We start from the raw sequence: 17309 nt of genomic DNA on the forward strand, positions 1-17309 counted from the left end.
TCACATCCCAAGTGACAATAAGCAGCTCTGCTAAAGACCAGAGGTAAAGCAAAGAGGGGGAGAAAGCAGCAAAACGTAACCGTAATTTGTAGGCTGGACTGTCCGTTCTAATAACAGTTTAAATTTTTTGTCCATTTGAGATTTGTGGTCGTTTTCAGATAACTTTACAACTCTCAGTTTGATTCCTGAAATGGAAATCTCTGCATGCGAGGATTTCCTGGGTGGCTTGTGGTGGGCTCGTGCTTACCCACAGCAGCCAGTCTGAAAGGGCAGAGCTGCACTATAGGGCTCATGCACACGACCGTAGCCTGTTTTGAGTTCTGCAAATTATGGATCCACAAAACACGGATACCGGCGTTGTGCTTTCCACATTTTGCAGATTGGAATTACCTGGCCTCTATCAACCAGTCCTATCCTTGTCCGTTTAACGGACAAGAACAGGATATGTTCTGTTTTTGTGTTTTTTTTTTGCAGGTACAGCGGAAAGGACCTACAGATGCAGGTGGCACTCGGTCCACATCTTTGAAGTGAATGGTTGAAGTGAATGGGTCTGTATCTGACATGCACAAAATGCAGATCGGATGCATGAGCCCCAAGTATGGTGGAGGCATAGAATAGTGGGCAGAGACAGGACGGATGTCTCTGACTGCAGCAGTATCCCACGAGACAGAACTGCTAGGTTCCCTTTTATTGATCATCGCTATGCCGTGATGTAGCAGAGCTTACAAATGGACCAGAGAGAGTACACCTTGTCCCGGACAGTGCAGATTAAAAAGGTTTTATCTTTATTACAGGATGTTTTAATTCCTTCTAACGTAAAGGTTTGTTCCATCTGGACATTTATAGCAGTGAATGGCTAGAGCTGCGCCTGCACAGCCTCCTCTCTGTCCAGTACAGCGTGTGAACAGGGCCCCGTTCTTGAGATAGAAGCAGGCCCTGGAGGTGGGACCCGTGCCTATTGGATATGTTTAGGGCATGGTCTGTGGAAATGCCGTAAATGTCCAGATGGGAATACCCCCCTTTTACAGAAGTAATTAATGGACCTTATTGTAGGCCTCTGCCTTTTTACACATGCCTAGGATAAGCACTGCACAGGTCTAGGCTCTCATACGACAGCCAGTCTCCTGCTCCAAGGGGCCAGAAGTGCGATCTGGACCTTTTTAATCTCTTACATGCCGCAGTCAGTAACTCCCGTGACATCTTGGTGTTTTAGAGGGAAGGAGCTCCCTCTCTCTCGAGCATGAGCACCCCGTGGGTGAGATTGCGGCATGCCAATGTTTCAGTATGGCAGACGGGGCCTAATGAAGGCCCCTAGGTCTGCCTGCAATGTATGCCTATCGGAATCATACTGGCAGTATAATACACTGTACTACCTAAGCAGTACAGTGTAATATTAAAGTCCCCTTGTGGAACTAATTTTTAATATATATATATATATATATATATATATATATATATATATATATATATATATATATATATATATATAATTTTTTTTTTTTTTTAAATAAGCGTTCAATAAAGTTTAATTTAAAAAAAAATTAGTTAATAAAAAAAACTTTCTAATGAAAAAAATGCTTTTCAATGGGGAAAAAATGCAAATTGCTGTTTTGTTAATTACAGAAAAAAAAATTGAATAAAAAGCTATCAAAGCACAATATGTACCCCTAAATGCTACCACTGAAAACTACAAATCATTTTGCAAAAATAAAGCGTTCACACTGCTCTGTAAAGAGGATTTTCAAGCCAAAACCAAAAACCTGTGATCCGTGCAGGTCTGACCCCAGTCCCATGATCATGGCAAGGAGGAGTTTTAATGCAGCGGTTGAGCATGCGCCCTGCAGTTCATTGTCTCTGGGAGTGATGTAGATAACGACCAGTCCTATATTTATCACCAATCTGTTGGGTCAGTGATACGTGTTTTTGGTTGGGAATCTCCACGTGGATTTGCAAATCTGCAACTTTCTTTTTTTTTTTGTGTCTCTTAAAGCGGCTGAGATTTGCAGTTTTTTTTTAATGGCCGTACCCTTTCTGTGTAATCCTGCACTTGTTAGCCGTATGGAAAGCTGAGCTCTAGGCTCTGTGTTGAGGTCCCTTCAGTACTGATATTTGGAAGTCACTGGTGGGTCCCATTGTTTGGCATGACCGGTTATAATTTCCTTAGGCCTCCTGCACACGACCGTGTCCAATTTGCGGTCTGCAAATCGCAGATCCGCAAAGTACAAATGTGGTCCGTGTGCATCCTGCAATTTTTACGTGTAAAAAAAGCCCTATTCTTGTCCGGAAAATGGACAAGAACAGGACAAGCTCTATAATTTACGTCCCGGCCGCACAGATGTGGGCAGTGCTCTGATGACATGTGCTATCCGTTTTTCGGGGGGGTCAGTGTGCGATCCGCTAAGACTAAAAATACGGTTGTGCATGAGTCTTTAGGGAGTGTGTTCACCAGTGAGCACTGCCTCCATGTAAGATACAGTATATCTACATGGTATGTGCAGTCCAGCTGTCAGGCCTGTATCTGGCGGCACCTCACTAATTACTGTCCTATGTTTCCTCCTCAGAACCAGCACCTTCTGACCCGTGCCTTCTCCGAGAGCCGATTGATCTCGTCTGGGCCTCAGTCTTTCGATCACTATGAATGAAGTAATGGTGGTTAAGGAAGGCTGGCTTCAAAAAAGAGGTGAGTAAGGTTATGTGATTGGTAATGCAAAAGTGATACGTATAGAGCAGTCATATACGTAGAAAAGAGGAGCCCCACAGCAATGATGAGGTGCCCCCCCCCATTGTAGCGTATCCAGGAGAAGGGCCTGATGATTGTTTGCTCCGCCATGACACTTGAGCCTATTTGGACCTCTCTTCTCGACCTCTATGATATGCACCTCATTGGTAGAGTACAAACGGCTCTGACTTGACCCGCTACAGTCAGAACCATCCATTATTGAAGGCTGACACGGCCCAGGTAACACTAGTAACCAGATTGAGCGGATAGCAGAACGGGGTGGGGGGGTGCAGGTCCGGTTACAGCACTGATGACATTTAGGTGTAGCCTCGTCTGGATTTCGGCCCTGGCAAAGCCTTAATTTGTCAGTGCGCTGACAGTAATTGCTTCACTTTGATCTCTTCTGTACTATTTGCTCTTCTGTGTTTTAAGCCTCTTGTTCCACTGCGAGCGCTTTTATGTCACGTCTGACCACGATATCACTGCACTATAATGTGTACGGCAGGTATCGCTCTGTTTACTCAGTGTAATCGTATACAGTCTTCATTGCTGTGGGATGTTGTATAGTATTTCTTACCATGTAGTGCTGTGAGAAGCTGTATTCTGTAAAGTAGTGCTCTGCTGGGGGGGATATGGGCTTTGTAGGTTGGCAATAAGCCGCATAGAGATATCCATAACTGGGCGACCTGTGTGAGCACTTTTGAAACACCGCAGGATTGCGTCTTTATTGATTAGTCTATAGCTGTAACACTACAACCCCCATGCCTCTTTGGCCCGGCTGTGGAGTGGCGCCCGCGTCCATTTTGGCCCGGTGGTGGAATCGCCCACGATTTTGCATGTGACCAGTGTATTTAGCTCAGTAATTATTGTGCCCGTGCTTTCCTCCCATCTCATTACTATTCTGCGCACGTCTACGGCACACATGCTTCACTTCACAGGCACTGTGTGCGAAACAAAGGAAGGCTTTCCTTCCAATGCATCAATCAGCAGACGTAATTAAAGTATCTTTAAATGGAGACCCTCTGGAATGGCTCGGTGGTCGTTGCCTCTTTGTGCGGTGCCTGAATGGGCGATCACCCTCTATAGCCTGTGCCCCAGGGCTTCCTGTCATTCGGTATAACCCTGCGTGACCTTTTTGCATTCCTAAAATACCAGAGGTGGAATCCTAATAAAAAACACACCTCTGCATAGGGGGGCTGCGGAGGCCCCAGGTTTTCCTGTGTTATCCGTCACAGGACAAGTGCTGCAGTATTAGAACTGTGTGCCCTGATCATGTAATCTGCCATATCCGTGTCGGGGTGTGATCGGGGCATCACTCTGAAATAGCTGGACGTAATTAATCCTGGAACGTCAGCAGAGCATGAGGTTTTAGCACCCGGCAAGGATAAGCCATCTTGCTAATGCTGCTCATACACGGGTATATGTTGCTTGACTGTTCCGCAACCGATCTTAGTCTTCAGCATGTCTACAATACAGTCTGTAGCAGGTTTTTTAGTTTCTTTTTGTGTAATTTTTGCGCATATATATAATTTTTCTTTTGTAATTCTGCAACAAATAGTACCGTACTGACTGGAGCTGCAGCAGGCATGCACCGCAACGGCGGGCTGCTCCATTATAACTGGAAGCATAGGGGGCCCTGTTTGCGTGATGGTGGTGGTTCAGTCGATCAGGCACTTACCTGGTCATGTGGATTGGGGATAAGTATTATTTGTGGGAGACCCTTTAAGTTCACACTAGCATGGTTGCATGCCACTCCATTTTCCAGGGGAGGGGGGTGTAGTGACGCATGCAGCTGTATAACGTTTATTTTTATTTATACTATATTCTTTACCTTAGGCCGGCGTGTGCTAAAAAGCATACTCTATTGATGTGCTTCCAATGGCTCCTTATGGCTATGTATGCAGACTGTAGTTCACACATGTAATGTGAACGGAGCCTGTCTTGTTTTCCTCTCCTGTTGGAAACAGCGCCGCATTTCTCCATGGGTTGTCTTGTGTTGGTGCACATCCCCATTCCTCTCGAATACCAGGCAGTGCCCACGGACAACAGTGCCGCAGTCTGACAACTCCATCATTGCCAGCTAAACGGAGCCGAGAAAATCCACTGCCTAAGGCCTCTCATGCACACAACCATTGTGTGTTTTGCGGTCCGCAAATTGCGGATCCGCAAAACACGGATGGCGTCCATGTGCGTTCTGCAATTTGCGGAACGGCACAGACAGCCATTGGTATAACTGCCTGTTCTTGTCTGCAAAACGCTGTCCGCATCTTTTGCAGCCCTATTGAAGTGTATGGGTCCGCATCTGAGCCACCAAAACAACGGCCGTGTGCATGAGGCCTAATATGCAGCAAAATCCACACGTGTTGCATGTGATTTTGCAAAGAGCGACGGCCTGTGGATGAGATTTGTTAATAGCTCCTCTCCTTTTCTGCTGGGCGGAAAATGTGTAGCGGGACCGCCCCGTGAGAACAGCCCCTCAGTATGTTTACTACGGTCATCTGCTGTGTTCTTCAGAGGACTGCAATGACTGGTACTTGTGCTCGGTGCCATGCACTTTGCTGTCGCTCTCTCTGGAGCTGTATGCTTTACCAATTGCAACAGACGTGGCAACATTTATCAGCTTCCAGCCATCTCTTGAACAAGCCGAGGGCCAGTGTCACTTCCTCTGCTTGCATGTTCCTGCTGGTTAAACCATAGTAAAGAGTCTGGGACTTTTTTATTTTTACCTCAAAATATGGCAGCTCGATACATGGAAACGAAAGGTGTGCACATCTTTACCAGGTGGTAGCGCAGCAAATCACCTGCTTTGACGAGCTCCTCTCCTGTCATCTCATATATACTGACCTGGTGCAGATAAAAAAGGAAACACGGGAACTCGGCGGCTAAGATGCAACCTGGAAAAGGATCGGCGTGGTCCCCGGTGCTGACGAGCCGCATGAAGGGAAACACGTGTGTGCCGAGTCCCTGCCTGACATGCAGCGGGTAAAATTAGCTCTGTGATTAGAGGCTATTTCTGGAGAGTTGTGTTGAATTACCTAGAGTAGCATTAACCTTCTCCCTACATGAGGCTCCGCTCCACCTTAAACACCATTTAAAGGGGAAAGCAAATGCGCTTAAGGCCCCTTTCACACGAGCGAGTTTTCCCGCGTGGGTGCAATGCGTGACATGAACGCACAGCACCCGCACTGAATCCTGACCCATTCATTTCAATGGGTATGTGTACATGAGCATTTTTTTTTTTTCCCCACACATCTGTTCTGCGTTGTGTGAAAAACGCAGCATGTTCTATATTCTGCGTTTTTCACGCAGCCCTGGCTCCAAAGAAGTGAATGGGGCTTCAGTGAAAGACGCATTGCATCCGGAAGCAGGTGCGGATGCAATGCGTTTTTCACTGATGGTTCCTAAGGCTACTTTCACACTAGCGTTTTAGTTTTCCGGTATTGAAATCTCCGTCATAGGGGCTCAATACCGGGAAAAAAACGCTTATGTCCCCATTCTTGGGAGCAAAACGTAACTTACCACAATGCTCCAAAATGCATTCCGTTCTGTTCCCATACTGGAGAGCAAACTGCAACATGTTGTAGCTTGCTTTCCGTCCTGGCATGCGGCAAGATGTTCTCTGACACAACAGAAAACGGACGGTCCCCCATTGACTTTCAATGGAGTTCATGACTGATCCGTCTTGGGATATGTTAAAGATAATACAACCAGATCCGTTCATAACGGATGCAGATGGTTGTATTAGGGTCCATTCACACGTCCGTTGTTTCTTTCCTGATCTGTTCAGTTTTTTGCGGAACACATCTGGACCAGATCTGGACCCATTCATTTTCAATGGGTCCTGAAAAAAAAAATCAGACATTGTGCTGTCCGATTTTTTTTTTTTTTTTTTTTTTTCCAGGACCCATTGAAAATGAATGGGTCCGGATCTGGTCCAGATGTGTTCCGCAAAAAACTGAACAGATCAGGAAAGAAACACTGGACGTGTGAATGGACCCTTAGTAACTGAAGCGTTTTTGCTGGACCCTGCCCGATCTAGTAAAAACGCTAGTGGGAAAGTAGCCTAAGAGATGTTGTTTGCAAACCTTCAGTTGTTTTTTTTTTTTTTTTTGTCATGCGCGTGGAAAATCGCATCAAAATGCGTTGCACCCACGTGGAAAAAACTGACTGAACTAGCTTGCAAAATTGTGAGAGTTTACCTGACCGCATCCGGAGCCAATCCGTATCGTTCGTGTGAACGAGGCCTAAAGCACCAGTGTAAAAAAAAAATATATATATATTTTTGCAAACTGTATATTAAAAGGGCTTTCCAGGATTAGAATACCATAGCTGCTTTCTTGCAACCACGGGCTGCGTACGGTATTGCAGCTCTGCTACATTGACTAGCAACAGGAGGCTAGCTGCAATACCAGACATAACCCATGTGTTCTTAGAAGAAAGCTGCCCTGTTGTTCTATTCCTGGACAAACCCTTTAATATTTCTGAAGGTTCCCAGATCTGGAGATATGTGCTGTAAGTTGGTGATGGTACAGCCTCTACCCAGACTGCAGTGACTCTTAGTAAGGCATCATGAACATGGGAGTAGCAGTTTTTGCCGTCCGCAAAACACAGATACCGGCCGTGCGCATTCCGGATTTTGCGCAACGGTATGTCCCTCTGTAAGAACTGCATATTTTTGTCCACAAAACGTACAAGAATAGGACATGTTCTATATTTTTTTTTTGTGGGGTCACAGAACGGAAGTGTGGATTGAAATGTAAAAAAGGGAACCAAAACCACAGTAGTGTGAATGGGGCCTAAGGAACGGTAATGTACACATCGTAATCCCTGTGGCCCTGTAATTATTGCCTGTGCTGTTATAAAGCCGTATATGGTTGCCCCGCTCTGCTTTCTACCAGCAGTCACTGGTACAGCCATCAGTAGACCGTTATAAGGCCTGTCCCCGGGGCTGGCGGTGCGTGCAGTGATCTTTGCCCTGTTTGTTACATGACTTGCAGTGTATTATTGCCTTTGTCCTGAGGTCAGGATCTTGTCGTCTGTCATCTCTTACGAGAGTCGTGTCGTTATTACTCCTGGGTGTTTTACTATATTTAGTGCACTGAGCGCGGCGCTTCATTGTATAGTATGGCTTTCTGCCAATGATCTGTTTATATCATACTGGAAATAACAGGAGACGTATCTTATTTTCACTCTTAGTAGTTTCCGACTGTCTTAAAGTGATACTAAAGGGGGGGAAAAAACAAAAAACCTCAAGACATGTAGTAGCAGATGTGCTGACTAACGCCGTGCGTCTGCGGCTGAAATCAATTTTATTTTTAATGGGCGGTACAAGCAGTTATACCGCTAAGAGGTAGCTTGCCATTGCATTTAGCAGCGGCGAGGTTTGAGACGGCGTCAGTCTGCATTTCGGTGCAGTTTCGGTCACATCGTTGGCGTACCTCAGCAGCAGGGTGGCTGTGACATGTGAGCGCAGACTTTCTGTCCCAAATAGTTCATTTTCTGTCCTCCTCGCGCCTTTATGTGAAGCAGTAAATACGGGGAAATTGTGCTGCTTAACCCTTTGCCTCTGCAGCCAGTTTTGACCCTATTTTTTTCACTTTATGTTGTAATAACTTGCGAACGCTTTTACTTATCCAAGCCATTCTGAGAATATTTTCTCGTGACACATCGTACTTCATGTTGGGGGTAAATTTGAATCTATATGCTTGAGGGTCCATTCACACGTCCGCAACTGTTTTGCGGTCCACAAATTCCGATATGCAAAACAGACGCCGGCCATGTGCGTTTCGCATTTTGCGCATCGCACATGGCGGCCACTATGATGGAAATGCCTTTTCTTGTCCGTGGCTGCGGACAAGAATAGGGCATGTTCCATTTTTTGCGGGCCCGCAGAACGGAAGTGCAGATGCGGACAGCACACGGTTTGCTGTCCACATCTTTTGCGGACGTGTGAATTGAACCTTGCCTTTTATTAAAAAAATCAAAATTTACAGAAAACTTGGAAAAATTTGAATTCCTCTACTTTTAAGACGGAGTGATGCCTCATAAAATAGTTATTAATTAACATTTACTGTACATCTATTTTGTCGGCATCATTTTGTAAATGTAATTTTCTTCTTTTTTTTTTTTTTTTTTAGGAAACTTAGAATTTTAGAAGCAATTTTTTTTAAATTTCAAGCAGTTTTAACTGATTAGTTCCTTACCGCCTTCTCCGGTGTCTCTGCTCTCCGTGCCAGCAACACTTTATAGTTCAGTTCATTTACGGTTCGGATGTAGCTGTACATCTGCAGAAACTTTGATGCAGTCTGGACGTACAGCTATGTCCATTTGCGTCAAAGGGTTAAAGAGGTTGTTGGATATAACTGTACAGTTTAGACCGGTGATGGGTTTGAACCCTGTGGGAAGGAAGTGCTCACATGTCACGCTTGCTCTCCTCGCTGTGCAAGATGGGCTCCATAGAAGTCTGTGGACCTGTCTCGATTCCATCCTCCGCAGCGGGGAGAGAGCGCGGAGTGCTTCACTCTCCTCGTTCTAGGGATCGTTGGGGGAGTCATCGCTCAGACCACCACCGATCTAAAGGTTTTTGAAAAGTTAGAGACCATTTAAAGACTCTTGTTGAAAGACCCACCGTTCCAGCCTCGTGGCTCCCTTCCGTACCAGTTCTTGGTCACAGCCAGTCACCGGACCAGGCAGGCACCTCACTGCTGAGCCTTACGTATGACCTTTGCCTTCATCTTTCCACAGGTGAATACATAAAGACCTGGAGACCCAGATATTTCCTTCTGAAAAGTGATGGATCATTTATCGGCTATAAGGAGAAGCCAGATTCCTCAGAGCAAAGCCTGGTTCTCCCCCCGCTCAACAACTTCTCTGTAGGAGGTAGGTCCTAGAATCTGAGAAGCAGTATATGTCACAGGAGCCATTTAACACCTGCTAGATGGGTAACGTCCATCTCTTCCCAGAATGTCAGCTCATGAAGACAGAGCGCCCCCGCCCCAACACCTTTGTCATCCGTTGTTTGCAGTGGACTACAGTTATCGAGCGCACTTTTCATGTGGACACCCCGGAAGAAAGGTATGAGGCTAAAACATAATCTCTCACAATGTATCCCAGTAAAGTGCTGACGGTGTCCATAAGGCTCTATTCAGATGTCCGCACTTTGGGTCCGGATCCGTTCTGCAATTATGCGGAATGGGTGCGGACCCATTCATTTTTTAATGGGGAAAGAAAAGATGCGGACAGCACACAGTGTGCTGTCCTCATTTTCGGTCCGCGGCCCCGAACTTCTGGTCCGTGGCTCCGCAAAAAAATAGAACCTGTCCTATTCTTGTCTGCATGCTGCATTTTTAATGGGTTGCCGTCCCGGTGTTTTGCGGATCTGCAATTTGCGATTCCCGCAAAACACTGCGGACGTGTGAATAGACTCTTACAGTGACCACAAGCACCATCATGTTCTGCACTTCAGACTTCTGAGCAAGTGCAAGGCATGGAGACGGAGGATCAGTCAATTATAAGAGCCCTAGCTGGGAATTATTATTTTTTTTGTCAACCACCAAATATATGTTTTACAATATACAGAATATCCCATTTCTCTCTGTTGGTAATAATCACATCGCTAATACAGGGAGGAGTGGATGAGGGCGATCCAAACTGTAGCCAACAGCCTGAAGAACCAGGAGAATGAGGAAGAGGAGGAGGCCATGGACATCAAGTGTGGTTCTCCTAGTGACACCCCAAGTACGGATGAGATGGATATAGCCATGTCCAAGGGACGACCCAAAGTTGTAAGTATTACTGAATGCAGAAGCCGTATTGGCCAGTGAAAGCATCCATACTATGGTCATAACAATGGGTCTAAGCCTGTGATGGCTAACCTTCGGCACTCCAGCTGTGATAAAACTACAACTCCCAAGACTAGAGCTCCATAGAAATAATAGAGCATGCTGGGAGTCGTAGTTTCACCACAGCTGGATTGCCGGAGGTTAGCCATCACTGGTCTAAGCTGTGTTTACTTCTCGGATCTAGAGGAAAAAAAATCCTTATTGTTGTAGGAATCATTGGGGATCACTGTCGGCATGCCTTCACTTTGGTTCGAAAACACCCATTTAGAAAAACGTGTCTGCTTTCTTCCTGATAGAGCGCTCTTTTTACTCACGAGCGTGACTACTGTTTCGGCTTAGTCCCATTCTAGCAATTGTGACTGAGCTGCAATAACAGACACAGCCCATAGACAAGAGTGGCGCTGTTTCTAGAAGAAAGTAGCTTTTTTTTAAATTTTTTAATACAACTTTTTAACATTGGTACAGCAATCACATGCTTTTGAGTTCACTGCAGAAAAGCATCCAGGAAAACCAGAGTCTCCTTCACATTTACGAATACAGAATAGTTGTCATCTCAGACGTTCATCAGTTGAAATTATCAAACGTGCTGACACCTCGTCGTTCCCGGGCTGCAGATCGTGCCGTTTAAACAGCACTCTGCTGCACGGGAACAATGATTTTGTATAGTGACAAGAGATGGCAGTAGCGATTTCATACAGTGTAAAGGCAGCGGTCACTTCCACTTGACGAGCATCCAACTGGCCTGTGTGAATGCAGCTTAAAGGGAACCTGTCACCGGGATTTTGTGTATAGAGCTGAGGACATGGGCTGCTAGATGGCCACTAACACATCTGCAATACCCAGTCCCCATAGCTCTGTGTGCTTTTATTGTGTCAAAAAAACGATTTGATACATATGCAAATGAACCTGAGATGAGTCCTGTATGTGAGATGAGTCAGGCACAGGACTCATCTCAGGTTAATTTGCATATGTATCAAATCGTTTTTTTTAACACAATAAAAGCACACAGAGCTATGGGGACTGGGTATTGCAGATGTGTTAGCGGCCATCTAGCAACCCATGTCCTCAGCTCTATACACAAAATCCCGGTGACAGGTTCCCTTTAAAGGGGTTATCAAAGCCATGTGGGCATCACTAACAATGCGGGTGCTGGGGAACGGGTTAAGTATAACCTGTATGAGGTGCCCGGGCATTATAGGGGTTGGATAACCCCTTTTAAGTGTTAAGTTCCCCTGCAGCTCCACCACAGGTGAAGTGACATATTACATGGTACCCAGTTAAATCAATGGGCTCTCGGTAATTCATGGACATCCTGCAGGAACGGGAATGCTGTTTATAGCCACTCACTGCTCTAAACACATGGATGTAGGTATCGAAAATGGGGGGGGGGGGGGCCTCCTCTATTAACGCAGTGCGGAAGATGTAGTATTACTGACCTAAAACTAGACTAGACTGGAAGAAACTGCACCACATTTATCAGTCATGTACACTGTTTGATAAATTTGATGCTTTTTGCTAGACCTGCGCCAAAATTCAGGTGTTTAACATTTACCTGGCACATTTTATGACTCCCTTTGCTACACACTATTTAGTGAGCTGTAAAGTGTCTAAAACACATAATAAATGTGCTGCAAGTTTTATTTTTTGTTTAGATTTTGTGTGTGTGTGTGGGGGGGAGGAGAGGGGTGTATTTTGTCCTAATGAGGCGGTCGATAAGGGAATAAAGGCTTCTTAAACTAAACTAAGGCCATGTAAGGGGAACCCATTAGTTCTGGATATTCTACGCATGCTTTACTCTTATTACCGGTACATTTTCATGCTGTTTGTTTTTTTTTTTTCTTCAGACAATGAATGATTTTGACTATTTGAAACTGCTGGGAAAAGGAACATTCGGAAAAGTGATCCTGGTCCGAGAGAAAGCAACAGGTCGTTACTACGCTATGAAGATTTTACGGAAAGATGTCATAATTGCTAAGGTTGGTGCCGAATGTGCAATTTCCTGGCCTGGAAACACACACAATTTATTATCGTCTATATTTTCTGAACAATATAGTCACCTGTACGCTCTTGAATAGTCTCGGATCAATTAGGACTATCAGTGCCATTAAAGGGTTATTCCTATCTTGGACATTGTAGGCATATTGCTAAGATATGCCCCTAATGTTTGAGGTCCAGGCTCATTTTTTCCTTACAAAAGCCATATCTTTTTACATTTTCTGTTCACATAGCCATATGAGAGCTTATTTTTGTGGGGCAAGTTGTATTTCCTCCTTCTCCTAACGTTAAAGGTAGGGCAAAAATGTGAGATGAACCCAACCTAACAATGACAAGCCTGGGAACCTTCGGAAGGCAGATAGAGCCCCTTCCCTTTGCCTTACCCCAAAGATGCTGCGGTTGCCAGCTGAGATTGTTAAATGACCGGGATCTGTGTCCTCGTCGATCCTAATCATTGTGACCGGGTGCCAGCTGTATTATACAGCAAGCTCCTGAAATGTATGGAGTAAGCTCACCCCATACATTCCCTTAACCCTGGTCACTTAAATGTATGTGATTTTGGATTAAAGAGGTTAATGTAAGTCCCATGCGGCTTGCTGTTGCCATGTAGCCCCAGCCTAACAGCTACTTGGCATTGAGGGCCTACTCTCCATTCACACTATATGCACGCTCAGCTGAGTCACGTGTACTGAGCGTGTTGAGAAAAATAGCTGTCTAACCTGTATGTAGCTTTACAGAATGACCAAGATCTTCTCCTGCTCTGCTTTCTTCATTTTTGCTCCACTGTTACTGTGGCTGACGTGCACCGCTTTACATTTAGGACTGCTAGATGTAATCTGATTTTGCGTTAGTTAGGGCTCATACACACAAATTTTTTTTTTTTATATATATATATTTTTTTTCAGTTCCGGTTCTTTTACAGGTCCGTATGCGGAATCATTCACTTCAATGGGGTTTGGGGGGGAAAAAAACGGAATGGACTCCATATGCGTTCAGTGACCATGTCCGTTCCACAAAAAAAAAAATAGAACATGTCCTATTTTTGTCCGTTTTGCAGACAAGGAGAGGTATTGTTATAATGGATCCGCAAAGAAGAAAAAAAAGGATGCAACAAGTGTACATCACACGGATGTCATCTTGTTGTTTTTTTTCCCACCGGAAGATGCATACAGTTGTGTGCATGAGCCCTAAGGATGCGAGGAAAATCTGCAGCATATTACCGTAGCATCGGCAGCGTGAATGAGACTCTAACAAATCTTATGCACACACTGCTAGAAAATATCCATAGCAAAATAGACATGCGATGCAGATTTTAAAACCGCAGGACGGCAATTCTTGCTGAAATAGCGAAAATGGGATTTCTCACAAATGAGGAAAAATAAAGCAAGCCATGTAGACAGATAAATCCTTTTCAGACATTTGTTGTGCAGCCTGAGGTTTACCATGTCCCTCTGATTTCAGGATGAAGTGGCTCACACCGTTACCGAGAGCAGAGTCTTGCAGAACACAAGGCACCCCTTCCTAACAGTGAGTGTCCTGCGGTAACATTAAATTTGTATTTGTAGATCTGTAGTTTCTCAGATCTCATTATGTATTTGTTTCTCTAGGCTTTGAAATATGCGTTCCAGACAAGTGACAGGCTTTGCTTCGTTATGGAGTATGCTAATGGAGGAGAGGTAAGACGTGGACAGTATATTGAAGTTGAAGGCAGTGAGAAATGCGTCATGCTGTTTCTGCCGTATATAGATATGCCTGCATTCAGATTACTGAAAGTGATATCTGGCGGTGTATGCTGTGATAATGAGAATACATGAAAATTTCATATCTGTCAGCTGTCCGGATTGATCCGTCAGCAAGACGGTTTGGAACAAATGTTCCTCCATTATACGTAGCATTGCTGAGTAAGGTATTTGTGTGTCTCAACAGCTGTTCTTTCACCTGTCTCGGGAACGAGTCTTTACGGAAGACAGAGCACGGTTTTATGGTGCAGAGATTGTGTCAGCCCTGGAATATCTCCACTCCAGGAACGTGGTGTACAGGGATATAAAGGTAACAGGTCGTCTATCACTGTAAAGTTTAGGGGGCGGGGGGGGGGATGGGCGCAATGCCAGGCATGGCTGCGTAGACTAAAGCCCCCCCCCCTTTTCAACTGCAGCGTCTAACCATTTTATATCCTGGAAAATCCCTTTTAAAGGGAATCTGTCACCACGATCTTCAAGTATCACCTGCTGTAAGACTTGAATAGTATTGCAAATAAGGAATTAACTATCTTTTTATTTATTTTTTATTTTTTTTATTCGTTTTAAGCCTTTAAAGCTCTGCTGAAATACAGGGTCAGGACTGCTATTCATGCGCACAGTAGTCCTCTCCATTTGTTAGTACAGCACAACAGTCCAGACTGTGTATTTCAGTGCAGCTTTGAGCACTGGCAGCGAGGGAAAGTGGGAAACTAGGAAAATAAAAGCAATCTGTCACCACGATTCTGGACTATTATCTACAGTAACATAATTACTACTGCATATGGATACAATGTATCGATTGGCACAGCGGGAAATAGAGTGGCATGTGCGCGTGTCCCAGGGCAGGCGTCCCATGTAGATAAAAGGAAAGAAGGAGCGGCACTCGCTGTTGGTATATAATCTTGTGATTTATTGTCACATCCCAGTGACGCGTTTCGTCATACAATCTGCCTTTATCAAACTGTCAGTTTGATAAAGGCAGATTGTATGCCGAAACACGTCACTGGAATATGACAATTAGGATAGGTCTACACGACGACATTTGTCGCGCGACATTTTGTTGCAAAAATGTCGCGCGACAATTTTTATAATGGCAGTGTATGGTGCCGCACTGCAACATGCCGCGACGCAACAGTCGCAGAAAATCCATTCGAGATGGATTTTTCTGCGACTGTTGCGTCGCAGCATGTTGCAGTGCGACACCATAGACTGCCATTATAAAAAATTGTAACGCGACATTGGTGCAACAAAATGTTGCGCTACAAATGTTGCAGTGTAGTTGTGCCCTATCTGTCGCACGGCTTATTGTTGACAATAAGTCGCGCGACAAATGTCTGTGTAGACCTAGCCTAAATCACAAGATTATATACCAACAGCGAGTGGCGGTCCTTCTTTCCTTTTAGTACTGCATATGAGTCCAGATCACAATTTAAGTTAAAATGTGTAATAAGCCTCCTGTCTGAAGCATGTTTGAAATTTTTTGCAAGGGACTCAGTAGCCCCGTGCTATCAATTGGACTCTTTTTCCAATGCTGAAAATTGCATGTTTTTCAAATTTTTTTTTTATTATATATATTTTTTTGTATATTGTGTAGTTGGAGAATCTCATGCTGGACAAAGACGGTCATGTGAAGATCACAGATTTTGGACTTTGCAAAGAGGGGATCACAGATGGGGCCACTATGAGGACATTTTGTGGCACCCCAGAGTACTTAGCTCCTGAGGTAAGTGCATGTTGACCTGTATGCTTGATATTTAGAGAGCAGAGTTGTGTTTTCTACATATACTGAGTGACTAAATATAGTGAAATACATTATAATGAGGGCTTATGGAATTTCTAAAATAATCCTCTTCACTGGTTAAAATGTATTATGAGTCTACTATGAGATGCCATGACGCTTATCTACTATAAACCCCTAGCTCTGAATGCTCTACTACCAGAAATGATGCTGACGAATTGTGTCCTACCTTTAGGTGTTGGAGGACAACGATTATGGCCGAGCTGTGGATTGGTGGGGTTTGGGAGTGGTGATGTATGAAATGATGTGTGGGAGATTACCGTTCTACAATCAGGACCATGAAAGACTTTTTGAGCTTATCCTTATGGAGGAAATTCGCTTCCCTCGCACTCTAAGCCCCGAAGCAAAGTCTCTTCTGAGTGGCCTTCTTAAAAAGGATCCTAAACAGAGGTAGGTGGTGCCTATTTATGCTACATGTGGGATAGAGATATCCTAAAATTTTTGGCAACTAGGACAAGCAGATGGGGATCCAGACTATTAGAATTTAATACTACTAGTAATAATTTGCTGGTATTCTGTCTTTAGGCTTGGAGGTGGCCCCACTGATGCTCAAGAAGTGAAGGATCACCGGTTCTTTGCTTCTATCAACTGGCAAGATGTGAATCAGAGGAAGGTGAGCCAAGTGCACATAATGTACCGTCTAGCTGTGTAACTGAAATTGGTTAAAGGGTTTATCAAAGATTAGTAAAATGAGGTCTGCCTTTTTATTTTATGCACTTATTTAGCGCTACTATATTTGTGGCGCTTTACAGACATTGGCATCACACTGTCCCCAATGGGGCTCACAATCTTTTTCCCACCAAAACAGTGCCACTCTTCTCCATGGGTTGTGCTGGTATTGCAGTTTGTATTTATTCACTTGACCATGCCAGACACAACCCGTAAGGAGATTTTAAATTTTTTTTTGTCAAAGAAACTCCTTTTTAAAGGGGTTGTCTGGTTTCAGGAGGAAACTGAACAACACTTGTGATCCACCTGCAATAAAGAAAAGATCATTAAAGGGAATCTGAGGCAAGCTAGAGTAAGCTGTGTATAGTGTAAGTGACAAGCCAATTGTAAAATGCATTGAGAATAATCCCTTGCTCACACACTAAATGGAGAGGAATCCTATCAATGCATTTTACTGCTGATTTGTCAAAATACAAGGGAGTGGAAAATAATTACAGTCTGACTGGGCACCACTTTCACTATACACCGCTTAGTCTATTTTGGGGAGT

General features: G+C 44.4%; 1 protein-coding gene across 1 annotated transcript in view; it reads left to right on the forward strand.

Annotated features, from left to right (window-relative positions):
• LOC122946254 (RAC-beta serine/threonine-protein kinase A) overlaps positions 1-17309 on the forward strand; it is a 40617-nt gene that overhangs the window by 11592 nt on the left and 11716 nt on the right. Inside the window, exons 2-12 of the mRNA XM_044305737.1 lie at positions 2562-2680; positions 9464-9598; positions 9682-9793; positions 10344-10503; positions 12405-12536; positions 14017-14082; positions 14163-14231; positions 14482-14604; positions 15889-16017; positions 16268-16482; positions 16618-16705. Of these exons, the coding sequence (XP_044161672.1) occupies positions 2635-2680; positions 9464-9598; positions 9682-9793; positions 10344-10503; positions 12405-12536; positions 14017-14082; positions 14163-14231; positions 14482-14604; positions 15889-16017; positions 16268-16482; positions 16618-16705 (1275 nt within the window). The 5' untranslated portion in view covers positions 2562-2634. The remainder of the gene's footprint in view (positions 1-2561; positions 2681-9463; positions 9599-9681; positions 9794-10343; positions 10504-12404; positions 12537-14016; positions 14083-14162; positions 14232-14481; positions 14605-15888; positions 16018-16267; positions 16483-16617; positions 16706-17309) is intronic.

This window comes from Bufo gargarizans, chromosome 9, assembly GCF_014858855.1.
Source record: "Bufo gargarizans isolate SCDJY-AF-19 chromosome 9, ASM1485885v1, whole genome shotgun sequence".
Lineage (NCBI taxonomy): Eukaryota > Metazoa > Chordata > Amphibia > Anura > Bufonidae > Bufo > Bufo gargarizans.